The 14,760-nt window shown below is 43.9% G+C and overlaps 1 protein-coding gene across 1 annotated transcript in view; it reads left to right on the top strand.

Annotated features, from left to right (window-relative positions):
• Positions 1–14,760, top strand: part of LOC309523299 (androgen receptor-like) — a 621,469-nt gene that overhangs the window by 529,269 nt on the left and 77,440 nt on the right. The window contains 1 exon segment of the mRNA XM_082207087.1: positions 2,368–2,512. Coding sequence (XP_082063213.1) covers positions 2,368–2,512 — 145 coding nt within the window.

The raw sequence follows: 14,760 nt of genomic DNA, 5'->3' as shown, positions 1-14,760 counted from the left end.
CCTGTCCCTATCTGCATGTTTCCATCAGGAGGAGCATAAAAGAGGACAATGTCCTTCAGTTTGTTAAACCTCCATAGGAAACATGGGTAGGGCTCACAAATTTAAAGACATGGCAGTGGAAAGTCCACAAACACAGCTGCATGTAATTTCATGAATCCTGCGAACTTTAATGTTGAATTTAATTCATGTGGAACTAATGTATTGTCAAGGACGTAGCTGGATCAAATGCCTGGGAAGAGTCTGACTCTGGGGATGAAAGAATGCTGTTACAGAGGGAACCAGAGTCTGACTCTGGAGATGAGGGAATGCAGTCACAGACAGATCGAGTGTGGGTTTTTGAACTGAAGAGCGAGATTTCTGGAGCAAAAGTGAGAGGGTGTTTTTCGTGGTCAGCTTGCTGGAAGGGGAAGCCAAGCGGTGGGTAACTCCCCTCCTTGTTAATGGACATCGGGGCTTGTCAGATCTGGACTCTTTCCTGAAACTAATGGATACAATGTTCCAGGACCCCCAGCGGGAGGCAGCCACTTCCTGACAATTACTGAGCTTAAAGCAGGGGAGTAAAACAGTGGTGCAATACACAATGGAATTTAATATGTTGGCTCAACAGCTAGGATGGGAGAAGAAGGCCCTCACAGCATTGTATCGGGCTAGGTTGAACAGGGAGTTACTGGATGAGCTAGCCAGAATGCTCCCCTCTCTTCCTTGGAGGGTTTGGTGCAGACGTCACTGCAACTGGATCAACACACGATTGAACGCAGAGCAGAGAAGAGGGGGCTGGGCAGGCAGGCATTAAAGATGGCCGACATTCCTGACATTCCTGTATGAAGGCTTGGCAGTACGCCAAGGGAGAACACGGAGGGGGAGGAAGTGATGCAGCTTGACTCAGTGGGCGACAGGTCTCAGATAGCTCCGGCAGAAAGAGAAAGGAGGAGGAGAGACTGTGCTTCATCTGTGGAAAAGCAAATCACATCGTGAGGCAATACCCTAGCAAAGAAGCAGTGGGTTCGCTTTCAGGGGAAAGCGTGGGGGAGAGGCCCGACCCAAATGAGAAGTTAGTGGGAAATGAAAGGTCCCAGTCCCACTAGGAGGCCCAGGACTGGGAGTAAGGTAATCTGAAAGGCCTCACCAAGGTCCAGTGATTCCAGGACTCACCTTGCTTGCTGTGCTACAGTTTCCAGATGGAGGCCGGACACAGTTAAGAGCCCTCATAGATTTAGGGGCTTCTACATGTTTTGTGGATCAGGACTTTGTGAAGGAATATGGCCTGCCCACACAGGGACTGGCAGCGCCACTTGAGGTGCAAACCATAGATGGGAGGCCTCTCGTATCAGGGAGAGTTTCACATGCAACTGTACCACTGATTTTGGAACTGCCTGACCACAAGGAACAAATCACATTCCATATCACAAAATTAACCACCTACCCTCTTGTGTTGGGGATGACGTGGTTATCCAATCCAGTGATAGCGTGGAGGCAGCAGTCCATAACTTTTGCCTCAGCTTATTGCCAGCTTCATTGCCTAGGTATTGAGGGCCCAATAGTAGCAGCTGCTAGGGGGGTGGAAGTATTGGGATCCCTAACAGGAGAGGAAGAGCTGTTACCGCTGCAATTCAAGGACACCCCCCCCCCATGCTGCCTCTACAGCTGCCTCTTGGTGAATAGGAGGCACTGCTAGTCTCCTCCCACCCTAAGGAAGAAATGGTGGGGGCTGCCCTCTAAGGTCTTTTTGGCTCTGCGCTTTGATTACCACTTCAACCATTGAGTATGGTTGATTTGATCCCCACCCCCGTGTTCCCAATGTAGTGTTAATGTATGTTTATGCATGCAGAGGAAAAGGGCAAGAAAGGGTTACTTTTGGAGTGCTGTATAATGTGGGTGTGTTTGTCTGCACCTGTAGCTAGTTAAACATGTGGAAATGAGTCAGCAATCGTGACAATGACTCAGCACAATCTACAGTATAAATGCTGCTGTGTTTGTGGCAAGTTTGCCCTTTACTGGAGTTTAGTCTGTATGGTGTATGTATGTACATACATAGATCTGCATTACTGCCAGTAAAGCAACTGACTCTTCTTAGAAGTGTTTGGCATTTAACTGGTCTTTTGCACACATTGGGGTGGGCACTCTGCACATCTTCACTGATCCCTTTTTTCCCTGGCAGGGAGGGGCACCATTTTGTGGTTTTCCTCAGGTGCCAAAATGTCATGAGTCAGCCCTTACAAAAAGGCTGCTGAAGTTTAAATTATTGGCAGTATTGACAAGTTGTTCCCATTGGGAGATGCTGATGGTGCTTTCTTAGGAAAGAATAGCAGCAAGCTTTGCATCCAGCCTGACTTTGCATTTCTCGGGTGTGCCTCTTTTCTTCCACAGCGTTCCTCAACTTTAATGTTGATGACCAAATGTCAGTCATTCAGTACTCCTGGATGGGCCTGATGATTTTTGCAATGGGATGGAGATCATTCACCAATGTGAACTCTCAGATGCTCTACTTCGCTCCAGACTTGGTCTTCAATGAGTAAGTGCTATGAGACAATGAGAAAAACTTTTCTCTAGCCACTTTCATCAAGTCATGCATAATTTCATGCTCCAACAAATGAGTCAATCAACTTATTGTATATAGCCAAAGGCATTTACAATGTGCAACAGGGGATTAAAACAAGGCTGAAATCACACAACATGACTTATGAAAGTTAAAACATAAAAATTTACAGCACGAGGTTTTAAAATTAGGAAGCATTAACATTTCTAGAACGGAGCTTGTTAGCTGCCAGAACAAACTTGGCTACCAGATGTGTAATCTGGAGAGGTTTATCAGCTAGGAGCTCGACTGTCACCTTCTGGGAGGATTGGCCTGAGAGACAGTCAAGAATAGATGATAAAAAATAATATCTGGGCACTGACTATAGGAGGCAAATCAGCAAATACTGTATGATATCCTCGACCTGATTGCATCCATAAATGCATTTGCTTTCCATATGGGGAATTCCCAGGTATCTCCCCCTCCAAAATTCTCTGAGGGCATCTGTTGGAACCTTAGTTCAACAAGTGCCCTACGCAGTTGTGGGAAAGTCTGTGTCTCAAGGTCATGGTGTCTTGAATGGTTGATCTTAATTTGGGGGTACCAAGTAGAGTAAGGGGCAGCTATAATCAGTCAGATCTCTCTTTTTTAAGAATAATTTTTTATTAAGCAACCAATCACATCAAATCAAACCAAATTGCATAAATTCCAAATTACACAGCCGAATTTTAAATTTTTGTTGGGGGTACCCATATTTCAAGTTCCGAAGGGGATCCAATCAACTTCTTGCTTCTTACTGCTGTTTTAATGTCCACAAATCTAACCTTATGATGTTCACAATACTATCCAGTCCTTTCTTATTGTTTTTCCACATCTCTTGTTGTTATTTTCATATATTTTCCCTTTCTCTTTGTGACCTCTGATAGTCTCCACAAGCTGGTTAGAACAGTTTGTAATCCTGCGTGGATATTTTTTTTTTATCCAGTAACCATATCCAGACGTTTTCCATATAACATCACTTCCATACATCAAAACAGTCTTAGCATCATTAATCTTCACCAATCTGCCTCCTTTCTCAAAACCTCTGAGGAGATTCACCAGGAATGCAGTCTGAAAACAGGTCCGTTCCTCCTCCCGGCTATAAATCCTTTGGCAAGATGGCGACTCCGAATTAATTGCTGCGCCATTCCAAAAGCTCTTATTGCTTCTTGATCTCCATAAAGCATACTTTTGGTTAAAGTTTATCTCCACACAGACCTTAATCATCCTGCTTGGGTCAGTTCAACCGACGATTCTAATGAGGAGGGGTTCTTGTAAATCACATAGAAGGAAAGTAAAAAAGGTTTCCCCTCCCCATTCAGTCCCGTTGTCAACATACCCAGCCTTTGGTGTATCTTCATCGTAAAATATTCCTGTTGCTCCAACCAGTCATCTTCTTTGGCAGAGGTCACTTAAATTAGCAGACTTCACTCCCCTTCTTCACTTGAAATATGTGCATTTGCTTCTTTTGTAATTAATTATTCCAAATTGCTGCAGCTAGTGCGCGATGAGAGACAGCGTCCAGGAGAGCCGAGGTCCACATGGGGGCATTCTGCCTAGGGCCCTCACCCCCTTCTTTCGAATTAGGGGGTGATTTATGGGCACAGCACGCAAGGGCAGTGTTCCCCATTTCTTTGGGGCAACAAGGGAAGCTGCCTACTCCCATAACAGCCTCTTAATTACCCCGTGTGGGTCAGAGAGATGGTATTGTCGGCCATCTTCCAATGCGCCCCTAGTGGCCCCCCATAATCAGTCAAATCTTTATTATGGTCATAGACCAGCATAACTAGGATGGAGAACAATCATTTAAAATCTAAAACGTTTTGGAAAGCTAAGATTATTAAAACAGAAGGTATGTATAAAAGACTAAGAAGCTAAAAGAATAAAAAAGAAGGGTTAGGAGCATTAAACAGATGTGGATGAGCATGAAAGGTTAGTATATAAAAGGCTATGGCTATCAATTTACAAAACACTCTGATATGAGTGTTCATTAAATCTAGTTTGTGGCACAGGTCATCATTCAATGAATTTTGAACGCTGCTATGCAGAACCTGGCAACGTTTAATGTTGTAGCAGGGTTGGTATCTGAAAGCAGCAGGGAGGTATAGAATTGTCCTGTGCGAGATCATGCCCCAGTAGAAGTCACCGTTAAAATAGGAGAAGGAACACAAACCACCCCATCATGGTCCTTCAGTCCCATCCTAACTACAAACAAACAAATTAGAGAGAGTCTCACAAAAACTCTCCAAAACTACTTCAGGGAAAACGATGTAGACAATATAACAACTCCTCTCCTAAGGGACGCAATGAAAGCAGTCACCAGAGGAGCTTGCATAAAAGAGAAAGCATTCCTTAAAAAACAAACCTCCTCAAAAATTAGCAAAATAGAGCAAGACATCACAGCCCTCTCATCACACTACAAACAAACAGGATCTAAAAAACTCCTCAAACTTATAGAATAAAAAAAGGAAAGAACTAGACTCCCTAGAAATCAACAAAACAATGATCAGCATTCTATACTCTAAACAATGTTTCTATGAATTATTAGAAATTTCAGTTTCGGTCGTCCGAGCTGATATGGCTCATCTTCCTTGGAGCCCAGCAGAGCATTAAAACAACAAAGTCCACAACGGAAGGATGAAATAGGTATGATGCTACATTGCTATACTTTATTACTAAGCTATACAGAGAGCAAAGAAAAACACATCTCCTCTCTGTGAGAAGCAGAGAGCAACTGAACTAAGGAAACGACAAAACAAAGGAAACGGGAAACCAGTAACTTTACATCCCGTCTCCCTTTCCCATGAGAACTCCAATAGTATCTGGACTGTGGAATGTAAACACAGTCCTGTGACTTGCAAGCAGCTGCTCAGTGAGAAACAGAAACTAACATCCTCCCCCTTTCTGTGAACACCACTGGGCAGTGTGTCAGTACAATCTCAGTACAAAACCAATTTCTGTACATAGGTACAGTGTTGATCCCTTGGAACAACCTTGGACAATAAATCAGCAGGATGTGGCATGTAGGACACCGTTACAAGTCCTTTCTGAACACATTCTCTAGCATGTTGCAGCTTCAATTGCAAGTGCTTCGTGCTTTGCTTACAACCTTCAGAAGTCAGCAGAGCCAAACATGCTTTGTTGTCCTGATAAACCTGGATTGGACATTTAACAGGAATTCTCATGTCTTTGCACAACTGTAACAACCATTCACAATCCACAAGTGAATAAGACAGTGCATTCAGTTCAGCTTCACAAGAACCTAAGCTTCCTGTAGTTTGCTTCTTGCACGACCAATCAAATAGACCCTGATTGTACATGTAGCAAACTCCAGACGTGCTTTTCCTGTCTGTAGTGTCACTTCCAAAACTTGCATCTGCAAATATTTCAAGACCACCAGACTTCTGATTGTTAAATTTCAGTCTGTAATGCATAGTGCCTTTCAAATAGTGTGCTATGCGTTTCAGAGCTTTCCAATCCTTAACAGTAGGATTGTTGACTTGTCTGCTTAGCAAATTACAGCTAACAGCAATGTCAGGTCTTGAACACCTGGCAATGAAGTTTAGTTTGCCTAGCACACCTCTGTACAGTGTAGTGTCAGAAAATGCTTCTTCAGTGTCATCTACCTGATAACCTGTTGTCATTGGTGTGTCTACAGGGTTAGCATCCATCAGGTTTAGTTTGCTTAACACATCAGCAATTTTCCGTGACTGGTGTACTAGAATATTACCACCTTGGTCTCTCTCTATTTCCAGAGATAGGTAGTTGGATACCTCACCAAGATCTTTCGTGTCAAATTGCTCTTTCAGTTGAGCTAGGGCCCTATTGTACATTTTGACATCCTTCCAAAAGGAAAGAATATCAACATAAAACAAGCAATACAGCTTCTTTTGCCCTTCCTCTTTGACAACTACACATGGATCAGCTTTACCTTGCTGAAAACGTAGAGAAAACAACACTTCGGTGAGTTTAGAGTGCCAGCACCGTGCACTTTGCTTGAGACCATATAGGGACTTCTTCAGAGAACAAACAAATCCCTGTTTTACCTGTACGCCATCAGGTGGAAACATATAAAGTGATTCACCTAAGGTCCCGTACATAAGCCTAATGCTCTCATATCTCATGGTGGGTGAGTAGGTCTCGTGATAGTCTTCTCCCTGGTACCTGTGAAAAACCTCTGGCTACCAATCTGGCTTTGTGTCTGACTATCTTGCCATTTTGATCTGTCTTCGCTTTGAAGACCCATTTGCTGTCAAGCAGTTTCATCCCTGGAACTGCTGGAACTAGCTCCCATGTTTTGTTCCTCTCTAAGGAATCAAGCTCAGCCTTCATGGCAGTTAACCATGGCTCAGCATCCTTTGAATCCAAAGCCTGGATCTCTTGGAAGCTTGAAGGTTCAAATACCTTCTTGGAGCTATTAACAGCAGTTACAGCTTTTGCTGTCTTAGCAAATTCATCAGTAAATCTCTTTGGAGATCTGCCTTTTGTGGCTCTTTCAATCCTGCGAATTAGTCGTAAGTCTTCAACGCTTTCCTCTTCCTTCTTAGGAGAAAAGTGGCCTATAGTGAACAATGGTTCCTCCAATTCTCGGTCAAAGCCTTCAGAGGGTCGCATAGAGGCTTTTGCACTCTTGAAATCCTCTGAATCATCCGATTCAGTTTCAGATTCAGAATCAGAACCTTCATCAGTGGGTGTGGGGTTTGCTGTTGTTTATCCTCAGACTCTTCACTCTCATCAGGATAACACTGGAAAATTCCCACATTCTCCCCCCACTTGGCATTGTACTCAACACTTCTAGTAAGCCTAATTGTCTTAGAGTCAGTCATCATTACTCTGTAAGAACCTTTCTGATACCCTAGAAAGATACCATGCAATCCACGTTTGCCTAACTTGGAGCTTTGTGGTGTGTGAACCCACATGACAGAACCAAAAATTCTCATGTGCTTGATGTATGGTTTCTTGCCAAACATCTTTTCATAGGGGGTACAACCAATCGGTGAGGATAATCTGCCATTATAAGTGTAAACAAAACAGCTGAGTGCTTCTGCCCAATAACTCTCTGGAAGATTGGCATCATGCAGCAAGGTTTTCAAGCCTTGAAGCAATGTTTGGCTTGCCCTCTCACAAAGTCCATTCATCCATGGAGAACGAGGACTAGACAAATCATGTTGAATTCCTTTCTCAGTCAGAAAAGCTTCAAACTGCTGAGAAGTGAATTCTCCCCCGCGATCTGTAAAAAGACACTTCACCTGTTTACCATGCACATTTTCCAACCAAGCACAGAATTCCTTGAACCTCGGAAACACTTCTGATTTCTGCTTGAGATTGAACACATGAATATACCTGGAAAATGAATCAATGAGGACCATGAAGTACCTGGCTCCACACAAAAAGGGTAATAATGGACCAACGAGATCAGCATGCACTACCTGGTGTGGTTCTGTAGCTTGTCTACTAGACACCTTACCTTTAGCAGCCATTTTGACCTTGTTTGCTGCGCATGCCTTACACTTCATGTGGTACCTGCAGGGTTTAATAGTCATACCTTCAACTAAGGCAGGCATTTTGGAAACTGCCTCGAAGTGTAAATGACCAAATTTCCGGTGATAATCATGAATACATCCTGCATGCAAAACCTTGTTAGTACTTGCAATACAACAAGTTTCATCCTGCACAACATCAACAGAATCATCATAATGCAATACAAACAAATGATCAATATAATCAGCATGCAGTACAAAGTCATCTTTCTTGGTGATGGTGCACTTCCTCTTCTTGAAGGAAACGTCTATGTCCTGTTCAGTCAGCTGCGAAACACTCAGTAGATTGTGTGCAGCATCTGGAACAAAAAGAACATTGCGTATCGATGCATCCAAGCTGTGAAGAACAACCGTTCATTAGCCTTGACTGGAGATCGTGTGGTCATCCACCTGGTGAATCGCACCTTCCTGCGGAGTAAAGGACACGAAGAGATGTTTCTCCCGACAAATGTGTCTGATCGCTCCCGAGTCAACGATGAAGAAAGATCTAGACGTCTTCTGGACCTTTGGAGTGAAGCGTGAGACCATTGCCTTGTTTTGCGTTGTCCTAGACTTCGGACCTTTGCCTTTTCCGTGCGTTGAGCTTTCGCTGCGCTGCTCTGTTGCCTTGGACTTTGGATGTTTGCATTCCCTTTTCACGTGGCCTAGACATCCACACGAGTAGCATTTCACTGCCTTCAAAGCTTTGGCGCCACCTAGTGGTTCCACTGCATTCTGGGATGACGTCTGTGAGGACTCCCCCTTAGTGATGCAGCTAGCACTACGGCGATCCGCTTCATTCAACACCACAGCAGTAACATGCGCTACCGTTAGCTGAGCAGTAGGCAAAACAGCAAGCTGGCTGGCAATCACTTCCCAACTCGAACCCAAAGAATGTAGCATCATGAAAAAAAGCCTCTGGAAAGGTGATTCCACGCTGTTGCAACTCATGCCTGAGATTCTGCATTTCCATGAGGTGAGCACGCACATCTGCTCCTTCAACAAGTGCCATATCATGCAACTTGGCATAAAAGAACAAAGAAGCACCAGCCTCTGTTCTTAAATGTGACTCTTTCAAACTGTCCCACATTTCTTTGGCTGAGGCCTTGTCACGCAAAAGACATAGCTCTTCAGAGGACACAATCAGCATCAGAGTTCCCCTTGCTTTCGAATCCTTAGCTTTCCATTCATCAGTTACAGGAGCTGGGGGGGGTGTCTGTTATCACATTAAACAGACCCTCTTTTCTTAGCAGAGCCTCTGCATATTGAACCCAGTTTTGATAATTAGATTTATTGAGCTTTGGAATTCCAAAAGCATTCTCAAGAGCCTCTGATACTCTTGGACTGGCCATCTTGTGTCTTTAAAGCAAGCTCTGTCTGTTTACCAAGAGCTGCATTCCAAAGAGCACACTTCTTAAGGCCTTCTCTTTCTGCCGCTGCCGGTTAGTGCTTGGCAAAGAGTTCAAAGTCCACCCCTTATTGCCATTAATTAGGGACTGACAGGCTTCCCGGGGCAAGAGCACATACCTCTCATCCATCCTCTTGACACGCAGAGAAGATAAACTTCATTCCTTCCTCTGTCGTCCGTCATTCTGAATTCCGTCCTTCTGGAGTCCATAACCAAAAATATTAGAAATTTCAGCTCCGGTCGTCCGAGCTGATATGGCTCATCTTCCTTTGAGCCCAGCAGAGCATTAAAACAACAAAGTCCACAACGGAAGGATGAGATAGGTATGATGCTACATTGCTATACTTTATTACTAAGCTATACAGAGTGCAAAGAAAAACACATCTCCTCTCTGTGAGAAGCAGAGAGCAACTGAACTAAGGAAACGACAGAACAAAGGAAACAGGAAACCAGTAACGTCACATCCCGTCTCCCTTTCCCGTGAGAACTCCAATAGTATCTGGACTGTGGAATGTAAACACAGTCCTGTGACTTGCAAGCAGCTGCTCAGTGAGAAACAGAAACTAACATGAATATGGAAGGAAAAACTCCAGATTACTAGCAAATAGATGTAGGAAGAAAGCACTCAAAGAATACACTGCATCACCAAAAAAGATGGCAACATAACATTATTCCCCAAAGAAATAACCTCAGAATTTACAGAATTCTACTCCAACCTATACACCTCCCATAACCCACCAGAGAAGGAAATCAGAAAATTTCTAGCAGAACTGACCATACCTACCCTAACTGATGAGGAACAGGAATTCAAGGACAGTCCCATCACCCCAGAGGAAATAGATACGGTCCTCAAAAACCTGAAATCACACAAAGCCCCAGGCCCAGACGGCTTCACAGCAGAATTCTATAGGAAATTCAAAGACCCCTTGATGCCCTACATGACCTGCCTATTCAACGACATCATAAAAGGGGGGCCCATCCCAAAAACCTGGACCCACTCCAAAATAGTCTCCATCCCCAAACCACTAAAAGACAGCCTCAAAGTAGAATCATACCGCCCAATCTCATTAATAAACCAAGACTACAAGATATTCACATCAATCTTGGCCAACCGCCTAAAAATCTTCCTACACAAGTTAATAGCCCCAGACCAGACTGGCTTTGTCCCTGGCCTCTATATAACAGACCCCATCAGGAAACTACTGAACCTGATTGAACACAGCAAAGCAACTAAACTCCCATTGACAATTATGTCCCTAGACATCCTCAAAGCCTTTGATTGCTTAGAGTGGAAATACATATTAGCAGTACTAACTAACATGAAATTTGGCGCCAACTTCCTACAAATCCTCAAACAAATATACTCCCAAGCCCCAGCAAAATGCAGAACTAACAATATGGATTCTAATACTATAGCTATCGAAAGAGGCACGAAACAAGGGTGCCCACTGTCTCCCTTCTTATTTATCCTGGCTCTGGAACCCTTAGCAATCTGCATCCGAGCAGCCACAGACATCAAGGGAGTGGAAATAAAAGACAGAACCTATAAATTAGGGCTCTTTGCAGACGACCTAATGGTCACAACACCAGACCCCATAAGCACAGCAGCCTCCCTAATCAGAGAACTCAACATATTTGCAAAGGTGTCGGTGTCGCGTATTCCACGCGGCGTTTTCAGCAAAACACTAAGAGTTCCAGGTTTTTCAGTGCAGTCCTTTTTAATGTGAGCTATATACAGGCAGGGACGCGGGTGGCGCTGTGGGCTAAAGCCTCAGCGCCTAGGGCTTGCCGATCGAAAGGTCGGCGGTTCGAATCCCCGCGGCGGGGTGCGCTCCCGCTGCTTGGTCCCAGTGCCTGCCCACCTAGCAGTTCGAAAGCACCCCCGGGGGCAAGTAGATAAATAGGTACCGCTTACCAGCGGGAAGGTAAACGGCGTTCCGTGTGCGGCTCTGGCTCGCCAGAGCAGCGATGTCACGCTGGCCACGTGACCCGGAAGTGTCTCCGGACAGCGCTGGCCCCCGGCCTATAGATGTGAGATGGGCGCACAAACCCCAGAGTCTGTCAAGACTGGCCCGTTCGGGCAGGGGTACCTTTACCTTTACCTTTATATACAGGCATTTACAAAAGAAACAGTCCATACAGAGTACTTACAAACGAATACTCTCCACCACAACACCACCACACTACAGCACAACCACCACACCCCCAGTTAAACAGGCTTTCCTTTTTAAAACAGGTGATAGCCAATTACACTAATCACACTCCTGCTGAGTCACTCTGACCCAGCAGAGTATTGCATCATCCTGTTGAAGCCTGCAGACTTATCCAGTATCCTGCGAATCCCAACACTCCTCCTTAAGTCAAAGGCTTGAGACCCAATAATTCTCTTAAGTCTCGAAATTTAGGAGCATCCAAACATTTTGTATACAAATCTGCCACATTACATTTTGTGTTACAGTGCTGTACCTTTAACACATTTCTTTCCAAAGCATTTTTCACATTTCCGTATCTTATAGCAATATGTTTACTTTTGCTTTTAAAGTTCTGTTGGTTAGCAAGCTGTTGTGCAGCCATGTTGTCACTTAGCACAGTGATTGGCATTTCAGAAGGTATTCCAAGCTCTTTTGTTAGGCAAGCAAACCACTCTATTTGTGATACACATTCACTTATGGCTGAGTACTCTGCTTCACAAGTACTTGTGGCAACAAATGTTTGTTTCTGGGATTTCCACTGAACCAGGGCATTTCCAATATATATGGCATAGCCAGTGGTAGACTTTCCATTTTCTCTGTCTCCCCAGCTGGCATCAGCGTATGCATACACTTGCTGATCATATCCTGTATGCAGCACCAGTTTGTAATCTTTTGTGCCTTTCAGATACCTTAGGATTCTTTTAAGTGCTACCCAATCTCTCTGAGCCGGGTCTGCACTTCTTTGGCTTAACATGTGCACTGCCAATGTTATGTCGGGTCTTGTCCAACAACTTAAATATAACAGAGAACCCAATAGAGAATGAAACGCTGTTGCATTCTCACATTTTTGCCCTTCTGGTTCATTTTTGTACTGGGTAGTTATGGGAGTGTCAACCTCATTTGCCCTCTCCATTCCATATGTCTTCAGTAATTTTTTTTCCTTCTGACTCAGAGAGTAAACGCCCTCTTCATTTCTCTGAACCTCTACTCCTAAGTAATTCTGAATCTCTCCCAAATACTTCAGTTTGTATTTGTTACCTAGGCTGTTTATAAACCAAGACACTTGCTTTTGTGCAGTTGTTATTAGACAGATATCATCAACATACAAAAGTAAATAACAAACACTTCCTTGCACCATTGCTGAATATAAACAGGAATCAGCCAGGCTTTGTTTGAATCCCATCTTTTTCAAAGTTGTGTCTATGCATTCATGCCATAGACGTGCACTTTGGTGTAAACCGTATAGTGCCCTTTGCAGTTTTAACACCATACTGTCTTTTTCTAGCTCATAACCTGGTATTTGCTGTAAATACACCTCGGCATCAATAGGAGCATTTAAATATGCTGAGGCAACATCAAAATGACTAACTTTTAACCCTCTCAGACTTGCCATTGCTAAAACTGATTTTACTGTTTCAGCCTTTGCTGTTGGGGCAAACACTTCATCATAATGTATCATTTTCCTCTGTGTAAAGCCCCGTGCAACCAACCTGGCTTTCCTCTGACAACTACCATCAGCCAGCTTTTTCACTTTAAAAACCCACTTGCAGCTTATGGGCTTTTTACCTTCAGGCAATTCTGTAGGTACAAACACATTGTTGTTTAGCAGAGAGTTATACTCTGCCTGCATTGCCTTTAACCACACCTCTTTCTCTAGAGTAGGTAACTCTTGCACCACTTCAAAGTTTTCTGGCTCAGTTACACAAACCTGGTTTATGGTGGCTGGGAACCCATAACGGTCTGGAGGTTGACCTTTATTACTTCTTGCAGACCTCCTTGGTTCATTAATCTCACCCCCTGGGCTACCTTCAGGACTGCTTTTGGGGTGGATTGACTCTGGAAATCTACCTCCTCCTGTCCCTGTTGCACTTTCTTCTCTCCCCTGCTCCATGCTAGCAGCTGGAGAAAAATGCTCAACCTTTACTTCCTCCCTTTCAGTTTCTCTGGGAGAGCTGCCAATTCTTAGCTTTGTTTCAGCTGCCTTATCAGGTATGCTCGGCAGTAAAACTTTTTCTGGCAGCAGGTTTGCATGTATCTTGGGCCAATTTCTTTGCTCATTAAAGCTGGCTGATCGACTAACTCAAAAGGTTTTTATCATCTTCAAACCTGTAGGCTTTCGTACCACTTTCATACCCAAGAAATAGCAACTGCTGTGCCCTTTTCCCACCTTTTCTTCGGTTTTTCACAGGTATGTCAACCCATGCCTTTGTCCCAAAGATTCTTAAATGTTGCAAACTGGGACTTTTGTTATAGAGAATTTTATAGGGTATGTCATCTAGTACCCTTGACCACAAGCGATTCCCAATATAATTCGTGGTCTTAATATTTTCAGCCCAGTACTTAATTGGAAGATTTGCATCTGCTAACAATGCTTTCATTTGTGTCTGCAAGACACCTCCCCTACGCTCTGCTACTCCGTTCTCCTGAGGCGTGGCCACATTGGTAAGCCTATGTTTAATCCCTTGGGAACACAACCAGTTTCTTAGGGAGCTTGCCATAAACTCCCCTCCCCTGTCTGATTGAATAGAGGACACCTTTTCACCAAGTTGCCTTTCTACCCTTCTTACCCAGAACTTCAAAGTTTGGGCAACGTCAGACTTTTGCTTTAATGGATAGACCCAGCCAAATCTAGAAAAATCATCCACTAGGATTAAACAATACTTGTTGTGGGAGACACTAGGTGGAAAAGGACCAGTTACATCAGCATGAATCAACTCCAGTGGTTTATTGGTTTCTCTCTGGCTTGCTCTTGCTACTGGGCAAGCCCTGTTTTTAACCTCCTTGCAGATATTGCAGTCTAAGTAATTATCACAACTTTTTATGTTTTTCATCCCCCCACACAACTCCAACGTTTTGTTTAGCACCTTATAGCTAGCATGAGCCAGACGCCTGTGCAGGAGATGAATACACATATCATGGGTCAGGACATTTTGCACATTCGCAACCTTAGATTCACACTGCGGTACATACATATTAGTTCTAAGGCTAGCATTTGCCAACACTGCCCCATTTTGCTTTATCTGGCGCTGATCTCCCACAAAATTTACTTCAAAGCCTGCTTTTGCCAAATCAGGAATGCTCAGGAGA

The sequence above is a fragment of the Podarcis vaucheri genome (genome assembly GCF_965113315.1).
Source record: "Podarcis vaucheri genome assembly, chromosome: W".
In the NCBI taxonomy this organism is placed as follows: domain Eukaryota; kingdom Metazoa; phylum Chordata; class Lepidosauria; order Squamata; family Lacertidae; genus Podarcis; species Podarcis vaucheri.
The sequence above is the reverse complement of the archived record's forward strand: the minus strand, read 5'-3'. Positions and strand labels throughout refer to the sequence as shown.